At 44.0% G+C, this 26,356-nt stretch overlaps 1 protein-coding gene across 3 annotated transcripts in view; it reads left to right on the top strand.

The window, feature by feature from the left end:
• ALK (ALK receptor tyrosine kinase) overlaps positions 1–26,356 on the top strand; it is a 792,617-nt gene that overhangs the window by 673,395 nt on the left and 92,866 nt on the right. For all 3 annotated transcript variants that reach the window (XM_033937961.1, XM_033937960.1, XM_033937962.1), the window contains one exon: positions 24,454–24,601. In XM_033937961.1, coding sequence (XP_033793852.1) covers positions 24,454–24,601 — 148 coding nt within the window. The remainder of the gene's footprint in view (positions 1–24,453; positions 24,602–26,356) is intronic.

The raw sequence follows: 26,356 nt of genomic DNA, 5'->3' as shown, positions 1-26,356 counted from the left end.
CAGATATGGAAGGATAGAGTGTGTATTTGTTAAAAATGGGAACAGGGTTTGGGGTCTCTTGAGAAAACATAAGGAGCCTATAATAATAATAATAATAATAACTTTATTTTTCTATACCGCCATAGTCAGGTGACTTCTAGGCGGTTTACATTGTAAGAAGGCTGGACATTCAGCGAATAACAAAAGGTCTTAATACAATACAATAAGTCTACTTACAATACCGAACAATGAGTCTCAATACAATACAATACAATACATTACTATGAGTCTAAATACAATACAATACAGTAAGTCTAAGTACAATACCATACAATGAGTCTAAATATTAAACAATAATCTAAAAGGGAAACTTACGTATTAATTGGAGTTCTATGGATAGTGAGTACCTGAATGCTTTGGTACTAACATATTAAGTGGAGTTCTATGGGTCGAGAATACCTGAATACATGAAAGGAGCTTCTTGAGAGAGAGAAAAGGCATTTACAGCGGGGAAGTCCTAGTGGGGGAGGGGACAGTTTTAGTCAATGAATTTGGCGAAGAGGGCGGTTTTGATCACTTTTCGGAATGCACTGTATGTCAGATTGGGTTCGTTTATGTAGTTTTTCAGCCAAACTTGCTGTCTGTTCGCTTGGAACTTAAAGGTTCTGTCCAGGTATGATTTGTATCTGCAGCCTGTAATCTTTGGGTATGCAAAGATGTTTTTGTTTCTGGTTGTACGGGTGGGGTTGTATAGGATGAAGTGAGATTGTAGGTAGGAGGGAGCTAGTCCCCAGGCTTGCCTGAAACAGGTGCAAGCAAATTTGAATAATATTCGAGCTTCTATTGGTAGCTAATGTAGCTTTTTATAGTAGGGGCTGATGTGGTCACTTTTTCTTAGTCCGAAAATTAGACGAACGGCGGTGTTTTGAATTAGTCTCAGTTTTTTTATTGTTTTTTGTGGGATACCCAGGTAGATGATGTTGCAGTAGTCCAGGATGGATAGAACATAAGAACATAAGAAGTTGCCTCCACTGGGTCAGACCAGAGGTCCATCCTGCCCAGCGGTCCGCTCCCGCGGCGGCCCATCAGGTCCGCGACCTGTGAAGTGGTTACTGATCATTTCTATAACCTACCTCAAGTTCTATCTGTACCCCTCTATCCCCTTATCCTCCAGGAACCTATCCAAACCCTTCTTGAAACCCTGTATAGAGTTCTGGCTTATCACCTCCTCCGGAAGCTTGTTCCATGTGTCCACCACCCTCTGGGTAAAAAAGAACTTCCTAGCATTTGTTCTAAACCTGTCCCCTTTCAATTTCTCCGAGTGACCCCTAGTGCTTGTGGCTCCCCACAGTTTGAAGAATCTGTTTTTATTCACTTTCTCTATGCCCTTTAGGATTTTGAAGGTTTCTATCATGTCCCCTCTAAGTCTCCTCTTCTCCAGAGAGAACAGCCCCAGCGTTTTTAACCTGTCAGCGTATGAGAAATTTTCCATACCTTTTATAAGTTTAGTCGCCCTCCTCTGCACTCCCTCGAGTACTGCCATATCCTTTTTGAGGTACGGCGACCAGTATTGAACACAGTACTCCAGGTGCGGGCGCACCATTGCGCGATACAGCGGCATGATGACTTCCTTCGTCCTGGTTGTGATACCCTTTTTGATGATGCCCAGCATTCTGTTTGCTTTTTTTGAGGCTGTCGCACACTGCGCCGATGGTTTCAGTGATGTGTCAACCATCACCCCCAGATCCCTTTCAAGGTTACTCACCCCTAGCCGTGTTCCCCCCATTTTGTAGCTGAACATCGGGTTCTTTTTCCCTACATGCATGACTTTGCATTTCTCTACGTTAAAACTCATTTGCCACTTATTTGCCCAGTCTACCAGTCTCGTTAGGTCCCTTTGCAGGTTTTCACAGTCTTCCGTGTTCCTAACCCTGCTGCAGAGTTTGGTGTCATCAGCAAATTTGATAACCTCACATTTTGTCCCGGTCTCCAGATCGTCAATAAATATATTAAACAATAGAGGTCCCAGCACTGACCCTTGTGGAACTCCGCTCGTGACCCATTGCCAGTCTGAATATTGGCCCTTTACTCCAACCCTCTGTTTCCTGCCTGCCAACCAGTGTTTGATCCATCGGTAGATATCCCCTTGCACCCCGTGGTTCCACAGCTTTTTTAATAGCCGTTCGTGAGGTACCTTGTCGAAGGCTTTTTGGAAGTCAAGGTAAATGATGTCTATGGATTCCCCCTTATCTATCTGGTTGTTTATTCCCTCGAAGAAGTACAGCAAGTTTGTGAGGCACGACCTTCCCTTGCAGAAGCCATGCTGGCTCGCCTTCAGTTGTCCATTTTTTTCTATGTGTTCGCAGATTGTGTCCTTTATCATTGCTTCCATCATCTTTCCCGGAACAGAGGTCAAGCTCACAGGCCTGTAGTTTCCCGGGTCACCCCTTGATCCCTTCTTAAAGATGGGCGTGACATTTGCTATTTTCCAGTCCTCTGGGATCTCCCCAGTTTTTAGGGAGAGGTTACATATTTGGCGAAGTGTCTCTGCTATTTCGTTTCTCAGTTCTTTTAGTACCCTTGGGTGGATGCCGTCCGGGCCTGGTGATTTGTCGCTTTTCAGTCTATCTATCTGTCTGAGGACATCCTCTTTGCTTACCTCTAGTTGTACCAGCTTTTCGTCGTGTTCCCCGTTTATAATCACCTCGGGTTCTGGGATATTGGATGTGTCCTCTCTGGTGAAGACCGACGAGAAGAATTTGTTTAACCTGTCAGCTATCTCTTTTTCCTCCTTTATCGCTCCTTTCCTGTCTCCGTCGTCCAGTGGTCCCACTTCCTCTCTGGCTGGTTGTTTCCCTTTGACATACCTGAAGAAGGGTTTGAAGTTTCTTGCTTCTCCTGCCAGTCTTTCCTCATATTCTCTCTTTGCTTTCCTGACCTCTCGATGGCATTCTTTCTGGTGCCTTTTGTGCTCTTCCTGGTTCTCCTTTGTTGGTTCCTTTTTCCATTTCTTGAAGGATGATTTCTTGTCGCTTATCGCCTTATTAACTGCAGTTGTTATCCATGCTGGGTTTCTAGTTCGATTTTTTTTGCACCCTTTCCTGAACCTTGGGACGCACAGGTCCTGTGCCTCGAGCACTGTGCCTTTAAGCAGTGTCCAGGCTTCCTTTACGGTTTTCAGCTTCCCTGAGCTGTAGCTGAGCTTTTTTCCTACCATTTTCCTCATGTCATTGTAGTTTCCTTTTCTGAAGTTGAGTGCTGTCGTTGTGGTTCTTTTCACCTTTGATGTTCCCATGTTTAATTTGTACTGGATCATGTTGTGATCGCTGTTCCCTAACGGTGCTAGTACCACCACTTCCTTTGCAGGTCCTTCTAGCCCGTTGAGGATTAGGTCTAGAGTGGCATCCCCTCGTGTTGGTTCGGTGACCAGCTGCTCCATGAAACAGTCTCTTATCACCTCTATGAATTTAGTTTCTCTCGTGCAATTTGAGTGCCCAGTGTCCCAATCTATTCCCGGATAGTTGAAATCCCCCATAACCACCACCCTTCCACTTTTGCACACCTGCCTCAGTTCGGCCTCCAGGTCTAGGTCGTTTGCTTCTGGCTGTCCTGGTGGGCGATAGTAAAGTCCCAATTTGATGTCAGCTCCTTCCCCTCCTGTTAGCTTAACCCATAGTGACTCCAGACTGTCTGCCCTTATTGTTGTTTCTGATCTGGATGAAGGAATGTAGTCCTTTATATACAGTGCTATTCCTCCCCCCTTTTTGTGCGCCCTGTCCCTCCTGTAGAGTTTGTACCCTGGCAGGGCCACATCCCATTTGTTGTCCTCTGTCCACCATGTCTCTGTGATTCCTATTATGTCTAGGTCCTTATTTCTGGCTATAACTTCTAGCTCCCCCATTTTAGTCCTTAGGCTCCTAGCGTTTGTATATAGGCACTTTAAGTCCCGGTTAGTTACCTTTTCTTTTGGGTTTACTCTTGATTTGATGCTCCTGCTGGTCTCCTCCTGTACCAGCAACCTGAATGATGTTGGATCAAAGTATTTTTTTATGGTCCTTAGTTTCCATAGCGTGAAAAAACATTTTTTCACTAGTGAGTTTGTGTGGTCAGTCATAGTTAGGTGTGTGTCTAGAGTGATACCGAGTATTTTTATGTTTTTGGATATTGGGTATTCGTGATTGTTTATTTTTATCGATGTTCTCGTAATTTTGTCATTTGGACTAGCCAGAAAGACTTTTGTTTTCTCTGCGTTTAGTTTCAGTTTGAAATTGGTGGTCCATTTATCGATTTCGATCATTATGTTTGAGAGGTTGTCTATAATTTCTTTTGTGATGTCGTTTAAGGGGATTAGAATGGATATGTCGTCTGCGTAAATGTAATGTATTAAGTTTAGTTTTTGTAAGAGGTGGCCTAAGGAGGCGATATAGCTATTGAAAAGGGTGGGCGATAGTGGGGAACCTTGAGGCACGCCTGACGGGTTTTTCCATGGTTTGGAGTAGTTTCCATTGCTGATTACTCGGTAGGATCTGTTTGTTAGGAACTCTTGGAACCATTTCTTTGCCTTTCCAGAAATTCCCATTACTTCAAGGCACAGTAGCATGATTTCATGGTCCACCAGGTTGAACGCGCTGCTGAGGTCTAATTGTAGAATCAGTGTGCTTTTGTCTTTGCTGAAGAGATCATAGAGTTGGTTCAGTAAGGAGGCTAAGACAGTTTCTGTGTTGTATCCTTTCCTGAATCCTGATTGGTGTTCACTAAGGATGTTAAATTTGTCCAGGTAGTTTACTAGTTGAAAGTTGACCAATCCTTCCTGTATCTTTGTGAAAAGGGGAATGCTTTCTGTGGGTCTGAAATTGGATGTCAGTGCTGAAGAGGTTTTCTGATCTTTAGGGATTGGAGTGATTAGTATGTGACCCATTTTTTTGTTTAATGTTCCGCTTGTAAGGGCGGTTGTTAGCCATGCGAATAGTTCCTTTTTAAATTCTGGAGGGGCAACTGTCATAATTTGGGGGGGATATGCGTCAAGTAGACAGTTAGATTTGGTGTACTTGTTGAATAAATTTAGGAACTGATGCCAGTTTGGGTATTCGAGGTGGTCCCATATCATAGAAACATAGAAAGGTGATGGCAGAAAAGGGCTATAGCCCACCAAGTCTGCCCACTCTACTGACCCGCCCTATCAAGTCTGAGTGTCTTACTAGGCCTCTGTAGGGATCCCACGTAGATGTCCCATTTATTCTTAAAGTCAAGCACGCTGTTGGCCTTGGCCACCTGCTCCGGAAGCTTATTCCAGTGCCCTACCACTCTTTCCGTGAAGAAATACTTCCTAATGTCACCCCTAAATTTCCCTCCTCTGAGTTTGAGCGGATGCCCTCTTGTGGCCGAGGGTCCCCTGAGTAGAAAGATGTCATCTTCTACCTCGACATGACCCGTGATGTATTTAAACGTTTCAATCATGTCTCCCCTCTCCCTGCGTTCCTCCAGAGTGTAGAGCTGCAGTTTGTTCAGTCTCTCCTCATACGAGAGACCCTTGAGCCCCGAAATATTCCTAGTGGCCATCCGTTGAACCGACTCGACTCTAAGCACATCTTTGCGGTAATGTGGCCTCCAGAACTGCACACAGTACTCCAGGTGAGGTCTTACCATGGTTCTGTACAGTGGCAATATGACCTCAGGTTTCCTGCTTACGAAACTTCTATTGATACATCCCATCATTTGTCTTGCCTTGGATGATGCTTTTTCCACCTGATTTGCAACCTTCATGTCTGCACTGATGATCACTCCCAAGTCTCGCTCAACTATCGTCCTGGTCAACGTTTCTCCATTTAAGGTGTAGGTTTTGCATGGATTCCTGCTACCGAGGTGCATGACTTTACATTTCTTGGCGTTGAAGCCCAGCTGCCATGTTGAGGACCAGTTCTCCAATGTAAGCAGGTCTTGCGTCATACAATCCTGCAAATCATTTTCCCTTACTATATTGCATATTTTGGCGTCATCGGCGAATAATGTTACTTTACCCTGTAGCCCTCGTGTCAAGTCCCCTATGAATATGTTAAAAAGGAGTGGACCCAGGACTGAGCCCTGCGGGACTCCGCTGGTCACTTCCGATGTTTCAGAGAAGGTGCCATTGACCACCACCCTTTGAAGTCTACTACTCAGCCAATCTTTGACCCAAGTAGTTAGCGTCTCACCTATCCCCATTGATTTCATCTTGCTTAAAAGCCTGTGGTGTGGGACACTGTCAAAAGCTTTACTAAAATCCAAGTATACTATGTCCAGAGACTCCCCGGAGTCCAGCTTCGTTGTTACCCAATCAAAGAAGCCGATGAGATTAGATTGACATGACCTACCCCTAGTGAATCCATGTTGATTGGGATCCCTCAGATTCCCATCCTCCAAGATCATGTCTAACTTGCGTTTAAGTAGTGTTTCCATGAGTTTACACACTATCGATGTGAGACTCACCGGTCTGTAATTCGCAACCCTTTTTGTGCAGAGGAACGACGTTAGCTGTTTTCCAGTCTAGTGGGACTCTCCCCATCCTTAGGGAAAGATTGAAGAGCATGGCTAATGGCTCTGCCAGGACTCCGCACAGCTCTCTGAGCACTCTTGGGTGCACTTTGTCTGGTCCCATGGCTTTGTTCACCTTGAGCCTTGCCAGTTCACTGTAAACGTCAGCCGGTGTGAACTCAAAGTACTGAAATGGGTCTTCCACGCTTGAATTTGATACCAGCTGAGGTCCGTGTCCAGGTGCCTCGCAGGTAAAGACTGAGCAGAAGTATTCATTCAGTAGTTTGGCTTTGTCAGAGTCTGCTTCTGCGTAATTCCCATCCGGGGTTCTAAGGCGTACTATTCCGCTGGTGTTCTTTTTCCTATCATTAATATACCTGAAGAAGGATTTGTCCCCTTTTTTAATGTTCTTTGCTAGGTTTTCTTCCACTCGTAGTTTGGCCTCCCTAACTGCTGTTTTGACCTCTGTAGACCTGGCCCTGTATTGACTGTTAGCTTCTCCTTTCCCCGTACGTTTGTATGAAAGAAATGCTCTTTTTTTCTCCTTGATGAGATACGAGATTTCATCCGTGAACCATTGAGGTTTCTTGTTTCTTTGTTGTTTATTTACCGATTTTATGTAACGGACAGTTGCCTCCTGTAGGGTCAGTTTCAGGATTGACCACATAGCTTCCACATTATCAGTTTCCTCCTGATCCTGTAGCGTTTGCTGGACGAAATCTCCCATGCGTGCGAAGTCCGCGCCCCGGAATTTGAGTACCCTCGTTTTTGTTTGTGATTTAGGGAAGCCCTTCCTAAGGTTGAACCATACCATGTTATGGTCACTGGAGGCTAGCGTTTCTCCCACCGAGACCTCCGAGACGCTTTCTCCGTTTGTAAGTACTAGATCTAGGATGGCCTGGGCCCTAGTGGGCTCATGTATCATTTGTTTAAGCCGTATTCCCTTCATGGACGATAATATCCTCCTGCTCCCACAAGTTGTTGCTGAGAGTGTATTCCAGTCTACATCAGGCATGTTGAAGTCCCCTAACAGAACAGCGTCCCCCCTTAAAGTGATATTCTCAATGTCTTCAATTAATTCTGCGTCCTTGTCCTCCGATTGTCTTGGAGGTCTGTATACCACCCCAAGGTATAAACATTTTTCTCTGCCTCTGGCCAGGTTTACCCAGATGGATTCCCCGGTGTACTTGACATCGGTGATCCTGGTTGTTTTGATGTTTTGATGTCTACTCTGGTGTCTTGGTCGTGGGGTTCGAGGTATTGAAGAGCATTTGTTGTGGTTGAGGGTAGAGTTGCTCTTAGTTCAGCGATTTTATTTTGAAAGAAGTTGGCTAGGGTTTGTGCCGATGGAGTGGGCTCGTTGTCCTTTTTCAGTATTTGAGTTGTGTCGGTTATTGTTTTTACTAGTTTGAATAATTCTTTGCTGTTTATTTTTGAAGTACCAATTTTTTTTGCATAATGCTTAGTGCGTTTTTCTTTGATCAGATTTTTGTATATTTTCATTTTTTGCTTCCAGCTTGTCTTGTCTGATTCATTGTTTGTTTTTTGCCAGATTCTCTCCAATTTTCTTAGTTCCTGTTTGGTGGTTAGTAGTTCACAGTCAAACCATTCATTTGGTGGTCTATTTTTCTTTTTGTATGTTTTATATGGTGCTATTTGGTCTAGGAGTTCTTTGCTGTAAGTTTCCAATCTTGTGGGGAAGTCCTGAATTTCATTGGTTATGGGCTGTAACTCGTAGTGGGTCCAGAATTCGGTTGGGTTAATAATGCCACGGCTGGTTATTGTGTTCGTGTTGACGTTTTTGTGTTTTTGTTGTGTATTCTGTTTTAGCCAGTGTAAATTGAACTTGCCAATGTAGTGGTCTGACCAGATGCATTTTTCCCAGGGTCCTGGGTAATATTGAATTTTAGGGTCTATTGTTTCTTTGTGGGAGAAGGTGATTAAGTCTAGTTTGTGTCCTTTATCATGGGTTATTTCTGCATCTGGATTAGGAAAGTCCAGTGACATTAGGAAGTTGGCGATTTCGATAAAGAGTTTAAAAAAACAGCAAAACTTGAGAGCAGTGAACAAGACAGGGGAAAGAATGGCCAGAGAGGATGATAATGTAGATAAGAGGGGTGGTGAACTAAAGAATAAACATCAGGAAGAAGAAGCATAATGGAGTCTTAGAGACAATTAAAAGAAGAAATGATATGAATTTGAGATAGCCAGAAAATGATAGTCAAATTGATATGGCCCCACAGCATGAACTTTCTGGCCAACTGGTCAAAGTAGTGACTGATGTCAAAGCTCTGGTGGATTACAGTTTCTTCTCCTGAAACAGATGGGAGAAATATGCAGATGAGACACTATCTTCCCAAATCTATTGAATGGCACAAGTGGCTCAGTAGCAGTCTGTGTAAATCATGGTGCACTTTGTCGACATTCTAGTGTTAATATAGGCAACCTATGTAACATGATTTTTGTTCCTGGGAAGTAAGTGTAATTTCCTAATTGCTCATGCTTAAAAATGTATAGAAAATATCTGTTAGTTCCATAAAACATTGCTGTTGTGACCAGGATAGTCAAATTTTGCAATTTACCTATTTAAAACATGAAAATACTGAATTTTCAACTTTTAAGAACATAATAACATAAGCAGTGCCTCTGCCGGGTCAGACCATAGGTCCATCCTGCCCAGCAGTCCGCTCCTGCGGCGGCCCAAACAGGTCACGACCTGTCCGAATCATCAGAAGGGGCTCCCTTGTCACCTTGGTTTCCCATTTAAGTCCTGCCTTCCTATCGAAGTCCTAGCCCTCCGGTCTTGCACATGCACGACCTGGTTGGTTTATACTCATTACCTGGTTAGCTTTCTATACTTGTGTTACATCCCAGTTCCTCCCTCAGTATCCCACGATCCCTTTATCCCTCAGGAATCCGTCCAATCCCTGTTTGAATCCCTGGACTGTACTCTGCCTGATCACTTCCTCCGGTAGCGCATTCCAAGTGTCCACGACCCTTTGGGTGAAAAAAAACTTCCTTGCATTTATTTTGAACCTATCTCCCTTCAGTTTCTCAGAGTGCCCCCTCGTATTTGCTGTCCCCTTCAGTCTGAAGAATCTGTCCCTATCCACCCTCTCTATGCCCCTCATGATCTTGAAGGTCTCTATCATATCTCCCCTCAGCCTCCTTTTCTCCAGAGAGAAGAGCCCCAGCCTATCCAGCCTCTCGGCGTATGAGCAGTGTTCCAGCCCTCTTACCATTCTCGTTGCTCTCCTTTGGACTCTCTCAAGTACCGCCATGTCCTTCTTGAGGTGCGGCGACCAATACTGAACGCAGTATTCCAGATGTGGACGCACCATCGCTCGATACAATGGCATGATGACTTCCCGTGTTCTGGTTGTTATGCCCTTCTTTATGATGCCCAGCATCCTGTTGGCTTTTTTCGAGGCTGCTGCGCACTGTGCAGATGGCTTCAGTGATGCATCCACCAGCACACCCAAGTCTCTCTCGAGTCTGCTGTCTCCCAACAATACCCCCCCAATTTGTAGTTGAACAACGGGTTCTTTTTCCCTATATGCATGACCTTGTATTTGTCCACGTTGAAGCGCATTTGCCATTTGTTTGCCCAGTCTTCCAGCTTGTCCAGGTCCCTTTGTAGGTCCTCACACTCCTCCCTGGTCCTAACTCTGCCGCACAGTTTGGTATCGTCTGCAAATTTTATAACCTCACACTTTGCCTCCTTTTCCAGGTCATTGATGAATATGTTAAAGAGTAACGGCCCCAGCACCGATCCCTGTGGCACACCGCTCGTGACTCCCCGCCAGTCAGAATATTGACCTTTACTCCGACCCTCTGCAGTCTACCCGACAACCAGTGCTTGATCCATCTGTGCACATCCCCTCCCACCCCGTGGTTCCACAGCTTCTTAAGTAGCCTTTCATGTGGCACCTTGTCGAAAGCCTTTTGAAAATCGAGGTAAATGATGTCTATGGGCTCCCCATTGTCCACCCGACTGCTTATTCCCTCAAAGAAATACAGAAGGTTCCTTAGGCACGACCTTCCCTTACAGAATCCATGCTGGCTTGTTCTCAGTAGGCCATTCCTCTCGATGTGCTCGTAAATGCCGTCCTTGATCATAGCTTCCACCATCTTCCCTATAATTGAAGTCAGGCTCACCGGCCTGTAGTTCCCGGGGTCACCCCTCGATCCCTTTTCATTCTTATAAAGTCATAAAAAGCAACATTTGACTCACAATTAACATGTATTTATATTAATTTATACAAGGATGACCACAGAAGATTTAGAAGTGAGTAGTTTTTTGAGATGTTTGATTACATTGTAAATCACTTGCATGAATCAGCCCTCAGATGTAATCTCCCATCATATTATATTGTCCTTGGTAGCAGCATTCGAAGTCCAGTACATCTTGGTGGAAGCACTCACCTTGCTCCTGTGAGTATGCTCCCATGTTCTCCTTGAATGTTTCAAGGTGAGCATCAAGGACATGGATTTTGAGAGACATCCTACAGCCCATTTACTGAAATTCTTCACCAGATTCTGAATCAGCTCCATATAGCTTTTAGCTTTGTGATTGCCCAAGAAGCCCCAAACCACTGTGACAAAGTTGTTCCAAGCCACTTTCTCCTTCCTAGTTAGCTTCTTGGGAAATTCCTTGTACTCCAGGATCTTCTTTATCTGTGGTCTGATGAAGACTCCAGCTTTGACCTTTGCCTCAGACAGATTAGGGAAGATGTCTTGAAGGTATTTGAAGGCTGTCGATTCCTTATCTAGAGCTCTGACACATTGTTTCATTAGGCCCAATTTGATGTGCAGTGGTGGCATCTGGGGGGTCCATCAGTAGTTCCTATTTGATGTTTCTCCCCACAGAGAACTGTCTGCTATGGCCAGTCCTGCCTTTGGTAGTGCGTCTTTGTGTCCTGTTTCCCAAAGGTAGAGATAGTGAGAAAACTTAGTAAAACCACCATGGAGACCCATTAGGAATGCCACCATATTGAAGTCTCCGATGACCTCCCAGCCATACTCATCATACTTCAAGGCGCCTAGTAAGGTTTTGATGCTGTTGTAATCCTCTAAGAGTTGCACCAAGTGAGCCAATGGAAGATACGGGTACTTGTGATAAGAGCGGATAGCATAACTGGTTTTAAGAAGGTTTTGGACAATTTCCTGGAGGAAAAGTCTATAGTCTGTTATTGAGAAAGATATGAATCGGTAGCATGGAATGTTGCTACTCTTTGGGTTTTGGCCAGGTACTAGTGACCTGGATTGGCCACTGTGAGAATGGGCTACTGGGTTTGATGGACCTTTGGTCTGACCCAGTAAGGCTATTCTATGTTCCTGTTTTGGAGCAGCATGGCTTTGATACTCCTTGATGAGCTGTCAAACCCGCCACTCTTTCAGGTTGCAGGCAATTCTAATTGCCTCAAACAGACTGGTCATATTGTGGCAGAAGCAGAGCCTTTATGATGGGTGAAGAAGGGGGAAAAAGCTTGGTGATGCTTCCTCTGATCTGTGATTTGCACACTATCATCCAACAAGTTCCACTGCTTGAGGCTAGATGTCAAAAGCTCATCACTGGACTTGGTGAAACCAAGATCTTTGATCAAATCATTGAGCTCTTTTTGGTTTGGATAGTTTGGGTTTCTCTCATCAGCTGCTCCACTGATATTGTAAACTGGATCTACAATGTCTCCCTCTTTCTCTCTGACTGGCTGCTCTTTTCTGAAGACAACTGGGGGAGTGGGTGTGGGATGCTGGGGTAGTGGGTGTGAGACAGCTGGAGGAGTGGGCAATGTGGCACTGGGGCAATGGATGAAGCAATGTCCAGATTTGTGATTGCAGATGCATTCTTGCCAGTTTGATGTTTGGAAGGATCCACCATGCAGAAGTAGCAGTTACTTGAGTGGCTGTCTTTTCTACTCTGTACCATCCTATAGAAGAACAAAATGAAATTGTGGTAATAAAAATGATAAATGCATTTCACCTATTACTAATGTGTATGAGATTCTTGCAATATTTTTCATATATAATATATTTTCAAATAACATTGAAATTTTTAAATTAAAATTAAACAGTCTAAGAATTTTATAGCAGAAAATCCCACTATCCTAATGAGAAGCAAAATTGTCTTACCTTCCAGAGTTTTTTGGTAGTGCTTGCATGTCAAGTGAGGTGCCCAAGGTTTGTCTTTATCCCCAAGAGGTATGCCAAAATATATCATAGATGCTTTTATGGAGTAATTTTTCCCTCTTGTCAGATAAAATGCAACTGCTGGATGTTTACAGCCTCTGGATGCCATCAGAAACAATGCAGATATGTTACCACTTAGACAGTTGGAACTGAACTAAGCTGGCGGGCTTAAGATCTTTATAGGTACACTGTACAGTACTACTATTTATTTTAATGGAGAGTTCTAGAAAGTTCTTGAAGTTACTCTAAGGGGCCCTTTTACTAAGGCCTTTGGCCAAAATTAGTGCAGCAGGTACCTACTGCCGATTTTGACCCTTTGTAACTCAGAAATGACCACAGGTCATAAAAGTGTGGTTCATTGGCGTACCTGCTGAGAAGCAGGTTTTCATCCACTTGCTTTGCAGTAACAGTGCATCTGAAAAGCCCTTACCACCTGCCTTTTTGCAGGCAGTAAAGGCTCCTGCGCTAACCGAGTGGTAAGAAGCAATGCATGCCTTTACCACAGCATGCCAGTGCATTCTGGGTATGCATGCCCACATAACATCCCTTCCTCCACCCATCTCCACTCACAGCTGCGGTAAGCCTTACCACTTGGTAAATCTTATTTTTCCACAGCTTAAAGTGTGGAGCACATGCAGTATTGTTTGCCACGCTGCCCTACTGAGCCTTAGTAAAAGGGCCCCTAAATTTACTCAATCTGGAATGTTCTGCAAAAAAGGGTAAATTTCAAAATATTAGTATCTTGATCAAAAAAGCAAAGTTTGAGGGGAATGATGGCCATTTTCTATACTTTTGCTGTGGCACAGGCAATTAAGAGAAAACACTTACGTATTACCCAGGAACAAAAAATAAAATTTTGTTACATAGTGTAATTAATGTGTTTTGCAGTTCAGGGTACTTATCTCAGTTTTGTTTTGTAGTCCATTAGGAGTGAGGCATATATAATTTTAAATAAGTGCTTGTGATAATGAATCAACAGCAATTAGTGCTCAAATTTATGCGATATGAACAAACAAGCAGAGAATATTAGCCATTTAATAGGTGTTAAGAACTGTTAAACAGATGGTATAGACTACAGTTTAGTATAATTTGTGCAGAATTTTTCAAAACATTATCAAATACTATAATTTGGCAACATGACATTAGGATTGTTGAAAATAATTTTATCATTACAGTGCTTGTATCCAGCTGGTAGAAAGGCACATTGTTGGGAACAGGTGATTTATTAGGGTTACCATATGGCTCCAGAAAAAGAGGACGGATTGAGATACCTGGGTTTTACATCTATAGAAAGCAATGAAAGTAAGGCCCAGATGTGTCACTCTGTCCTCCTTTTTCTGAAGCCATAAGGTAACCCTAGGATTTAGGCCAATGATCTGTTCCCTCTTCCTGCTAGAATAATGGCTAGGGATGTGTGCAGCAAAAAACATCTAATGAAATCTAGCACTGTGTTTCTCAACTCAGTCTTGGAGTACCCCCTTGCCAGTCAGGTTTTCAGTATATCCATAATGAATGTGCATAGCCATGATTTGCATACACTGCCTCCATTATATGCTAATTTCTTTCATGCATATTCTTGTGGCAAGGGGGTACTCCAGGACCGAGTTGAGAAAACCTGATCTAGCATAACTAGGTATATACTTGCCAGTTGTAGAGCTGGTGTAAATGCATGCACCTCGATTTGGGTTACCAGACGTCCAGGAAAACTGTGTTCAGTGAACATTTTATAAAATAGTATGCAAAGTTTGAACATACTCTCTTGAATATCTTTTCCCAGATCTAGACAATCTATACAAAACTAGGCTTGAGCTGTCCTATTCTACCACAAACACCATCTATAATAATAAAACCCTAGAGCGCGCATGCGCTGTTGAACGATCGTGAGTCCTGGTGGTGTGAGGTATGCTTCTGTGTCAGTCCTAACGGCGCCTGCACCAGCGACTCCTCCCTCCCGCTGCTGTTCCTCTTCAAAGCGCTCCGGGTCTTCTACTGGCCTAATTTCCTCTGCCGCGTCCCTGATGACCTCATCAGGGACACGGCAGAGGAAATTAGGCCAGTAGAAGACCCGAAGCAGCGTGTTTAGTGTGCCTGGGGCGCTGCTGGAGCTGCCAGGTTTGTCAGCCGTCTAGCAATGGGAGGGTCGGCTGGGAGGGTCAACGGGGGTTTCTGTTGTGCCGGGTAGGGTCAGCCGGGTAGGGTCAGCCGGGGGGGGGGGGGGAGTCGCAGCATGTTAGTGGTGTGCCTAAGGTCGGGGGGGAGAGGGGAGTTGCGGCATGTTAGTGGTGTGCCTAGGTTTGGCGCAGGAGGGAGTTTAAAAACATGCTGCTCAGGGGGATGGGAGGCAGGCAGGCAGACTGGCATCGGGAGGAGTGGGGTGGGGGATTTCAGTGGAAGGGGGATGGGAGGCAGGCAGGCTGGCATCGGAAGGGGGGTGGGGGGGGTTCAATGGAAGGCAGGCAGGCAGGATGGCATCGGGGGGTTTCCATGGAAACATGCTGCTCAGGGGGATGGGAGGCAGGCAGACTGGCATTGGGGTGGGGTGGGGGGTTCAGTGGAAGAGGGATGGGAGGCATGCAGGCTGGCATCGGAGGGGGGTGGGGGGGTTCAATGGAAGGCAGGCAGGCAGGATGGCATGGGGGGTGGTTTCCATGGCAACATGCTGCTCAGGGGGATGGGAGGCAGGCAGGGAGGCTGGCATAGGAGGGGGATGGGGGGTTTCATGGAAACATGCTGCAGGCAGGCAGGCAGACTGGCATCGGGGGGTTTCAATGGAAGGGGATGCAGGCAACGGAGAGGGTGGGGGGTTTCATTGGAAGGCAGGCAGGCAGGCTGGCATCGGGGGGGGTGGGGGGGGTTTCCATGGAAACATGCTGCTCAGGGGATGAGAGGCAGGCAGGCTGGAATTGGAGGGGGTGGGGGTTTCAATGGCAGGCAGGCAGGCAGGCTAGCATTGGGGGATGGCGTGGTTTCCATGGAAACATGCTGCTCAGGGGGGTGGGAGGCAGGCAGGCTGCCATCGGGGGGGTTCAATGGAAGGGGGATGGGAGGCAGGCAGGCAGGCTGGCATCGGAGGTGGGGTGAGGGGAGGAAGGAAGCACTGGGGGCACTAAGTACATAGAAAGGGGCACTGGGGGCAGTATGGACATAGGAAGGGGCACTAAGGACATAGTAAGGAGGCACTGAGGGCACTAAGGACACAGGGAGATTCACAGACAGAAAAAATGACAGACAGGCAACGTGCAAGGAGAGAGAGACAAAGAAAAAAAATACCCAGACTGACAGACATCTACTCTAGCACCCGTTAATGTAACGGGCTTAAAGACTAGTCACCATATAAATATGTCCCATGCATTTCTATTGTTCCAACATTTTCTAAATAACACTGGACATTTCATCTTACTAAAATGTTCAAGTGAAATAGGTTTCTTTCCCATTCTGAATATAATTCAGTGATGCAAAGTTTGTTTTTTTGTTTGTTTTAATTTTCCAGTTGTTTTTTTCCACATATTCCAAGTCAGAAGGACACTTGAGGAGGTAAATCACAAATTCACTATCCCAAGTTTGTGTTCTTTGATTTTTGTCTCATTTTCCATTACAAGAATAATAAAAGTCATCACCAGCCATTTCTGTAGTTTGAGCAATTTTGACACCTAAAATTGCTTCCATTTCTGCTTGTGAAGCAATGGGCTGTCTGATAATTCTCCGGACATTCAACCCTCAGCAATTTCCCTTTCAAAATGAATCCTTTCTGGTAAAAAAATAAAGATTGTCCTCAAAGAAAAAAACAGCTTTCGGTGTAGTTTATGATTATGGCATATGGCAATGTCTCAAAATAGAAACATAGAAACATAGAAAGTGACGGCAGAAAAGGGCCAAGGCCCATCAAGTCTGCCCACTCTATTGACCCACCTCCCTAGCTACCCTTGAGAGATCGCACTCTGATGACCCATCCCCTCTTAGAGATCTGACATGAGCATCCCATCTGTTCTTAAAATCTGGCACACTGCTGGCCTCAATCACCTGTACCGGAAGCTCATTCCAATTGTCAACCACTCTTTCGGTGAAGAAGTACTTCCTGGTGTCGCCATGAAACTTCCCGCCCTTTATTTTCAGCGGATGCCCCCTTGTGGCCGAGAGTCCTCTAAGAAAGAAAATATCATCTTCTATCTCGATGCGACCAGTGATATACTTAAACGTCTCAATCATGTCTCCCCTCTCTCTACGTTCTTCGAGAGAGTATAGCCGCAATTTGTTCAGCTTTTCTTTGTACGAGAGATCCTTGAGCCCCAAGACCAACCTGGTGGCCATTTGCTGAACCGACTCAACTCTCAGCACATCTTTACGGTAATGTGGCCTCCAGAATTGTATGCAGTACTCCAGATGTGGCCTCACCATGGTTCTGTACAATGGCATTATGACGTAAGAGACCATGGTGTATGTGGAAACAAAGTAGGATTTTTTTTTGGGGGGGGGGTCTCCTATTTATTTTTAAAATTTCTATCCTGCCTATAACTTAGGAGGGTTACAGATTTAAAACTCAAAATAAAATGTGCAAAAATAAACATAAGGGCAAATTCTATAAGAAGTGCCCAAAAGTTAGGCGCCTAATTAGGCACTATTCAGCGCGATTCAAGTAAAATTGGGTGCTGTTTAATGAATCACGCTGAGCGGAACCTATTTTGGAGGCACCCAAGAAATAGGCCAGCTCTAGGCACAACTAAGGGATCCTTTTACTAAGGTGCGTTAGGGCCTTAACGCGTGGAATAGCGTGCGCTAAATTGCCCCACGCACTCGACCTTAACGCCAGCATTGAGCTGGTGTTATTCTAGAAGCGTACCGCACGGTTTAGCGCATGGTAATTTTGTGCGTGCACTAAAAACGCTAGCGCACCTTAGTAAAAGGAGCCCTAAAAGTTAGACGCCTAGCTGAGCGCTTAAGCACACTTAAGAGCAGTGATTCTGCAACAAGGCGCCTAACACGTAGCCACGCCCACATCTAACATGCATAGCACCTATTTTTTTGAAGGCCACCTACATTTTTAGAGACGCCTTGTTACAGAATTGCGCTTTCTTGATAGGCACCTATGTTTCAATCAGTGCTGATTAAAAAGCTTAATTGAGCTTGTTATTCAATTTAGATAGATGCCTATCTAATTGGGCGCCTCCGAAATAGGTGCCTAACTTTAGGCGCTGGTTACAGAATTTGGGCCATAGTGCTAACATTTCAATAGCACACTTGGCTGGACAACTTAACACAGAATTGCGTTACCAACACCCTACAAATATACACGTAGCAGTCAGTAATACAGAGCTGCCTAACCCTGTCAATTATGCCATTTAATGCTGCAAAAATCAGATATTTAAAAACACCTGAGAAAACAGATGTGTTTTTAACAGCTTTTTAAATTGCACTATATTCTTACATAAATGCAGATATCCTGGCAAAGCATTCCACAGGACCGCATAAGGAGTGGAGGGGATATTCTCTGTTCTGCTTGAAATCTAATAATATCTGGGATTTTATGAATTGCCTATAAACATTCTCAAATCATCCTCATAGCCATTCAAAATGAAAAATTTTATCATCTGTACCAGGTAGAGATTTGATTTTTGAATATTCTCTGGAGCCAAAAATAAACTTCGCTATACTGTATAGTTAGCTGTGAAAATGTTTACAAGTTACATAGCTAGGCATTGCATTGGATTATAGTTGTCCCAAGGAAAAACCTAATTAGAAAATTAAAACCTAGAGTCTCTCTGGTCAATATTCATCTGGCAGCGGTCAGCATTTTTTCTTTAAACGCTGACCACAGTCGGCCAAATTTCCTAGATATGGTGGTGGGGTCAAGCCCCGGCCATGCACGCTCGGATCTAGTCCCCACAGAGGGCCAGTAAGGTGTGTAGGTTTCACCAAACAAACAGTCCTTCTCCTTTTTGCACTTTCAAAATCAAAAACTTTTATTTTGTTTGGCAATTCATTATACAGGGCCACTGGACGCAAAATCCCCTATCTGGGCTTTCATCTCAGTCCATATACTTCGCAAATACAGCAACCTTTGCAAATTTCCAACAGTTCAGGATTTCTGTTCTTTTCCAAATAAAAGAAAACAGCAAATTGGTTTTACAGCTTCAGCCCCTGGGCTATTGCCTTCTCTCAGTCCAAGCAGCCTTGGCAAATGGGGCTAAAATTTGCTTTGCTCAGCCTACAAACAACTCCAGGCTACTATGATCCACAGTCAAATTAAGGGACACTCTCTTGTGCCTAGCTCCAAAGAGCTCTCTCACCTTACTGCCCTGACTCTCTCTAACTGGGAAAGTAGGTATGGGAACAAGCTCCACCCAAATACAGACAAATGGACTCTGTACACCTCCCGTGTTCCCAATTACTCAGTGTCTCTGGACAGGGACAAACTTTGGTACTTGCACCAGCCTTGGTTTTAAACTTGGCTTCCCCTGCAATAATACTGGGCCTTACTCCCCCACTGCACCAAAACTCATTCACTCCCACCTGTCCCCACACTCAAGCAATCTCTATTTCAAATCCCTTCAGTTACAGGATCCTTGCTTCACTCCTAACCAGGAAGGTTTCTTATTTAAATGAGGTTTCTTCATCCATGCTCTCCTCATACATTCCTTCCCCTAGTTCACAACTATAATCCATGTCATATTCTACATTATCATTCTCAAACCCTTGTTCATTTATCTCCATAGGAGCTACTTCTATGCCATGCGGCTCCCTTCCCCCACTCTGTACAAGCTCTAATTTCTCACAGCCAGCCTGCTTGAACTTTTCCTCAGATACCTCCCACTCCCAAGCTAACCTTGCTCTGGGAAAATGACTCTTGCCTGGCCTGGGAGTAGCAGATGGCAGCCTTAATCGAGGCAGTGGCACTGGAAAGGAAACAGGGTTTTCAAATGTGCCTGGCAGATGCTTCTGTTGCTGCTCAGGCTCTTCCTGGGCTCTAGCCCTGTTTGATACACATCATCCCTGCTGACTCCACCCCTTTCTTTAACCCTCTGTAGGTCAGCTTGTAAAGTTGCAGGTTTAAAAGGAGTTTTTACTTCTGTAGTTTTGAATAAGGAATAATAGGGTAGATTAAGGGAATTCTGAGCTACTGCTGCATTCTGTCCTATTCTCTGCCTCTCTGATGTGTGAGCTGTCTGGTTGCCAGACCTTACAGTTTGCTTTCTGGTCCTAGGAATAGGCACTGGTTTGTCAGGAATAGGGTTAATCAGAGTCTCTGAATGAGAAAGGGTCCTGCCTGTCACAATATTCAATGCTGGGTCATATTCAGACTAGAGAGCCACATGGCAATGGGGATTATAGGAATACCACAGAACTTGCACAGTAGACGGGAATGGGTGAAATTTATGTCTTTGTGAAACTCTCCAATTCGGGTGCCGGCACTGAATATCCAGGCAGGCCATGATATCCACAAGTAATCCAAGTACAGCTGATATTCGGTGCCATAATCACATAGCTAACCAGTCAATGTTAGAACTGCTATTTAAGCAGTCCTATTTGCCCAGTCAGCTATGCCAGTACTGGCACTGAATAATGTCGATGTCTGCATAACTTCAGAAGAGCAAACCAAGTGAAAAAAGGACCAATGTTCCACAGTAATAAAGATAAATCCAAAGACACAAAAGGTGGAACAAAAAGTTCCTGGATGCTCAGGTAGCTTCTGGTGCAAAATGTTTATAATACCGAAGGGAAATGACACAATCCAAAACAAAACTTTCTGTATGAATTTCACAGCTCTGAGTTAAGATCGCTTATAGTTATCCAAATAGTCTTAACTCAGAGCTGTTCAGTCTGTCCCAATGAATAAATAAATGGTACAACTTAGACACGTATGTTTATGTTTATTAAAATTTGATATACTACCAAATCTTAACATAGATCTCAGCGGTTTACATCAATAAAATTACTAAATAAATAAATAAAAAGGAACGCCATAGAAGATAGGATAGCACACAAAGAACATTCAAACAATAATATATACAAATATTAATTACATTGTGCATTTAAGGAATGCCCGCTGAATTCTCAATAGATATGCCCCAGATGCCGACTGAAAGGAGTAAGTTTTTAACAGTGTCTTAAAAGCCTTGATATTTGCTTCAGACCTGGGGCTCCTTTTACTAAGCTGCGATAGTGGTTTTAGCGCGCGCAGAATTGCCATGCGCTAGATGCTGATGCCAGCATTGAGCTGGTGTTAGTTCTAGCGCAGGTTTAGTGCGCGCTAAAATTCTGCATGCTAAAAATGCTATCGCAGCTTAGTAAAAGGAGCCCCTAATATGCCTTGGGAGACTATTCCAAAGGTTAGGCACTAAATAAAGAAAGCTTTATTGTGAGTGGATTCCCATCTTGTTCTATTTACGGCAGGAAGTACCAATCTATTATCTTGCATCGATCTTAACATACGCACTGGAGAATAAGGAATTGTCAATGAGCTTAGTCAGGATCCATAGTATAAAATGCTTTATGAGTAAACACTAGTATCTTAAATTGATTGGTAGCCAATGGTAATGTTTATAGAGGGGAGTCATGTGATCATATTTATTTTTATGCCCTAGTAATTTTATATCAGTATTCTGCAGGATCTGTAATCGCCTGATGTTAAATTTAGTAAGACCTGAATAAACTGTATTACAGTAATCAAGTCTAGATATAAGTTTGTAACATGGGCAGCTACACATGAAAGTGGAACTTATACATGGAATCTGTAAAATTGTTGCTACCTCATGTTTGTGCCACAGCCATGGAAGGGATAGGGGTGTGTCAGGGGCGTTCACTAAAATGCATACAGTATAGTAGAATTTGGGGGATTCACACCTAATTTAGGCATGAGGATTTATATCAGGTTTCAGTTGGTATAAATCAGCGGTCTCAAACTCAAACCCTTTGCAGGGCCACATTTTGGATTTGTAGGTACTCGAAGGGCCGCAGCAAAAAATAGTAACTGAGACCCTTCCCCACCCTCCAAAATTACAGCTAAAAAAATAAAAAGACCCGCCGCTCTAATCCTCCTTTCCCCAAGATATAACTTCCCCTTTGGGGTAGGGAGGGCTTCAGGAGACTGTGACTTTATCTCCAGCAACAGAAGGCATACAGAATGGTGACCCAAGCCACCGCTACCTCAGCTTCCTCCACAGGGGTGTCGACTTTAGTAGCACCATCAGGAGAAGGGGGCATCATAGACGGTCACCCGGCAACTCTGCACCTCCACCGCGCACGCTGGAGGGGACCTGCTTGGCCTCAACTCACCGGTCTGCTGGGAAGCCGCAGCGTCTGCTCACGCATGCCTTCCGCCCAATCTTTTTCTTTTACTTCCCTCTAGGCATGAGCGCATGCGCACACCTGCTTGCAGTGCTCCACCTCAGTAGTTTGCCGTATGTGAGAGCACCACTGATTGGCAATGACAGCCAATCGTCCTGCCCACGCCCATGACCTCCCCAGCAGTGTGTAAGAAGGGCTGCTGAGTGGATTGTAAAAAAAAAACAAAAAACCCAGCCTTGAAACAAGAAGAAGAGGAAGTGGAAAATAGAGAAGAGTTCGTTGTAACGGAATGAATTAGAGCGAGAGCCCCAAAATAGTACCTGGCAGGCTGCATGTGGCCCGTGGACTGCGTGTTTGAGACCACTGGTAAAAATCCTCATGCTCAAGATTGAGTTTCAGAAAAGGGGGTAATATTTAGATAGCAATTGGCTAAACTAATTTGACTCTTGAGTAAGCTCTTAACCAGCAGCTGCATCCATACCAATATATTTTTCCTTTTTCATCAGGAATCTTATAGGTCTCTGCTTCATCACATAAGCAGAAGTCTTGAATATTTTGTCACTGAAGAGTACCCAGTTTGTTATGTGGATGCTCTGTTTGCATCTATTGCCGATTTCTGAGGGACTAGTGTGCTTTGTGTAGTTTAATTTTGTGGTTAACCATTATGTGTTATTAATAAGATTATATTGTGTGTCTATCTTTTTCTCTAAATGAAATGTGGAAAATGACAATTTGTTCAAAACAACAAAAATTCAAATGAACGGAGAACAAATTGATGCAACATGAATTCTTCGCAAGACCTCAAACACCTGAGACGCTACTTAGATTTCATTCATGTCCTTACTGGGGTGATGTGTTCATCATCGGTATTGTCTAGGCCAGAGTTATTACTCACAATATCAAAATCAACGAACTGTTGTATTATATATCAAAAAAACATTAAAGAAGAGCACTTAGCTACCCAGCCGTTTCACTCAGGGTTTCCTCAGGGGCTGTGTCTCTTCTTTTTTTCTTTTTTTTTCCAAATCTTTATTCATTTAAAAAACCAACATCAAGTGCAACATATTATTAAACAATTTACAAAATAAAGCAGCACTTAATTCCATCAATAGATATAACAAGTACATATCCCATCCCCCCACCCACCCTTTCATACAGTATAAAGACAAGAGTAATACAAATGACCAAGATAAGCAAATTACAATTGAAAAATAAATTAAGTACATATCCCCCCCACCACAACCACCACCACCAGCACCACCCACCCTTCCTGGATGTGTATAATCAACGGGTAAAACTAGTAATCAATCTTTATAAAATTTTGTCAATGGGTCCCAAACCTCCTTGAATTTCTTATAATGTCCCAATTGTATCGCACTCATACGTTCAAATTTATAAGTTTGGCACAAGGATTCCCACCAAAAACTATAGTTTAACCTGTCCCAATTTTTCAAAATAAGCTGTATGGCAACTCCCGTCATGATAAAAAGTAGTCTATTATTATGTGGAGTTATTGGACTCTTGGCCCTCAATAACATACCAAACAGCACTACATCATACGTCAATGCCAATAGAACTTCCAGTATTCTATTAATTTGACCCCAAATAGATCGACAAAAGTTAAGTATCAAGGGACAAAAGAAGAGCAGATGACAGTGCCAGCATTTATTTGACTTAGAACTATCTAATTTTTGTAATCGAACAGGGGTCCAAAAACTTCTAAGCAACAAAAAAACAACAACATGTTTGTCTCATAGATGCTGACGCTGTACATCTCATCCTCCAAGTCCAAATTCGTGGCCATTGAGATGCAGAAATCTGCTGCTTTATCTCAATGCGCCAAATGTCTTTAAGACTAGTTTTTGGTTTCTTATTCAAAAATTGAGATATTAATTTATACCACCTGGCTGCCTGATACTCCAGCAAATCTGTCTGTGTCTCTTCTATAAATTTACACCTCTGCTTTTCACTCTTCTAACACCAGACTGTGTCAGAAGAGCGAATTACTTACCCCTGATAAGCTAAAAAGCAGACACAGCCCCTGAGGAAACCCTGAGTGAAACGGCTGGATAGCCAACGGGCTTAAGCTAAGTGCTCTTCTTTAATGTTTCTTGATATATAATACACCAGTTCGTTGATTTTGATAACTCTGGCCTAGACAAGACCGATGATGAACACATCACCTGATTGTCTCGCGCTTTTTTGTCGTGTGTGTGAAAGTCTCACGCGCATTTGTCTTGCACAAATTTATGTTGCGTGTTATTGTTTTGCATGTATTTGTGTAGCGCGCATTTATCCTTTGTGCTTTTGTCTGTGTCCAAATGTCTGCGCGCATTTGTCTTACGTGCATTTGACTTGCCACTCATTACCCCAGTAAGGACACGAATGAAATCTAAGTAGTGTCTCGGGTGTTTGAGGTCGTGCAAAGAATTCATGTTGCATCAGTTTGTTCTCTGTTCATTTGTATATCTTTTTCTCTGTCAATCATTGCAGGCTCTCAGGCTATGGAGCTGCTGGTGGAAAGGGGGCTAAGAGTATCCTAAGGACCCATGGCACAGCAGTAATAGGGATCTTTGACCTTGAAAAGGATGACATCTTATATATCTTAGTTGGACAACAGGGAGAAGATGCCTGCCCACGTGTAAGTAAATGTAATTTATTCTCTACTATATGTCTGGAAAAAAGTTGGCATCCTCCCTTGTAGCAGGGCTCATGCTCGATATTTATAGTGAAAAGCAAAGTTAAGTTAAATCCCAACTCTCACCTTGTTCTTGCCCTGTCCTTGTTTTAAATAATAGTCAACTCCAGTCTGGTAAGTAAGATAGCTAACCTCATAAACTTTCAGAGAGCTTATAACTCGGTTAAGACCTCACTAAACATGTGGTTCACAAGTCTATTCCAAAGATGGTCTAGGCAAACCTTCAGCCATGCACACCCCACACCATAATCCTCAGCCCATGCAGAATCTGTCCTTCCCAACCCCCTCCCAGCCCATACAATATCAATCCTTTTTGCTTTCCCAACCCCGCCCCGCAGCCCGTTCGGCATCTGTCCTTCCCTCCTTCCCAATCCCTCAGCTGGACCTCTCCCCAGTTCCCGACTCCCCCACCTACAAACCTCCCCGCCACTGTAATTTAAAATCTTCGGGCAGCCCACAGTGCAACAAAGTGAGCCTCCCACCATCAGCCTGCCCTGGAAGTATTCTTTCTGCAGCACTTCCTCTTCCCACATAAGCAGGCCGCTGCAGAAAGAACACTTCTGAGGCAGGCCGACGGCGTGAGGCTTGCTTCGTTGTACCATGGGCTGCTCGAAAATTTTAAATTATAACAGCGGGGAGATGGTAGGTGGGAGAGTCGGGAGAGCCATACATCCGATTGCCAATTTTTGGGGAGTCCTTGACCCCTGTGGCCTCATCCGTTCTGACGCCTATACCCAGGTATACAGCTGAGGAATTTAGATACTCTTGGGATCCCATTTTCCAATTTGTAACTACTCCACTTGTCTTTCTTGCCCAGTTACTGCAGCAACAGTCCCCAGCCAGGGACCACAGACTACATTTCCATCCATAATGTGACTCTTGTGCACAATCAGTCCAGCCACTAGGTGTCATCATTGTGTAATTTCTGCATATCCCCAATCCTGGACCACCCATGGAGCAGAACCTAAGTTTAGGAAGCAAACCCATACCTTCTGCATAATAATCATTCAGTGAGCCCTTTTTCTACCAGTTAAACTTTGTTCAGCTGCTCAGGAAGTAAAGGTTTCAGGCACAATTAGATGTAGCAAGACTATAATCATAAAAAACGATTTTGATGCAGAGGGACAAGGAACAGCAGCGCACATGCTCTATAATGGAAACCTTTCACTTGGCCTTTCTTTTTGCAAGCTCACAAATGTTGAAAGCCACTTTCAGGCAGCTATTAGGCAAAATCTCTCTCTATTTTCTACCTTCAAATTTCTTTTTTTATAAAAGTAATTACTGTGTACTGTGTAGTCTTTGAAAAGTGCACATGGCAAATAATGTAGTAATATGCACCCTTTATCACTAACAAACTCCATATTTTGTTTAAATGGTTGTTTATCAAATTAATTAAACAGAGGCCCCCACAGCATCCTGATTCATATGAAGCAGCTGCTGCCTTCAACAGCGAAGGAGTGCAGTAGTAAAGTGATCAAGCCTGAAGGAGCAAGAGAAGACCAAGGTGGATGATGGATCCTAGAAACCTCTACAAGGATTCAGAAATCAGCAACAGAGTCACCTCTGGGGGGAAGGGGTAAAACGCAGGCCTTACGGATCTCGCAGATCTAAAACTGCACGTCCATAAAAATTTGAGGTCCGTGCATTGACAAGCCCGCCTTTTAGCTTGTTTTACACAGACCCTTTCCCTGCAGCTCA

This window comes from Geotrypetes seraphini, chromosome 3, assembly GCF_902459505.1.
Source record: "Geotrypetes seraphini chromosome 3, aGeoSer1.1, whole genome shotgun sequence".
In the NCBI taxonomy this organism is placed as follows: Eukaryota; Metazoa; Chordata; class Amphibia; order Gymnophiona; family Dermophiidae; genus Geotrypetes; species Geotrypetes seraphini.
The sequence above is the reverse complement of the archived record's forward strand: the minus strand, read 5'-3'. Positions and strand labels throughout refer to the sequence as shown.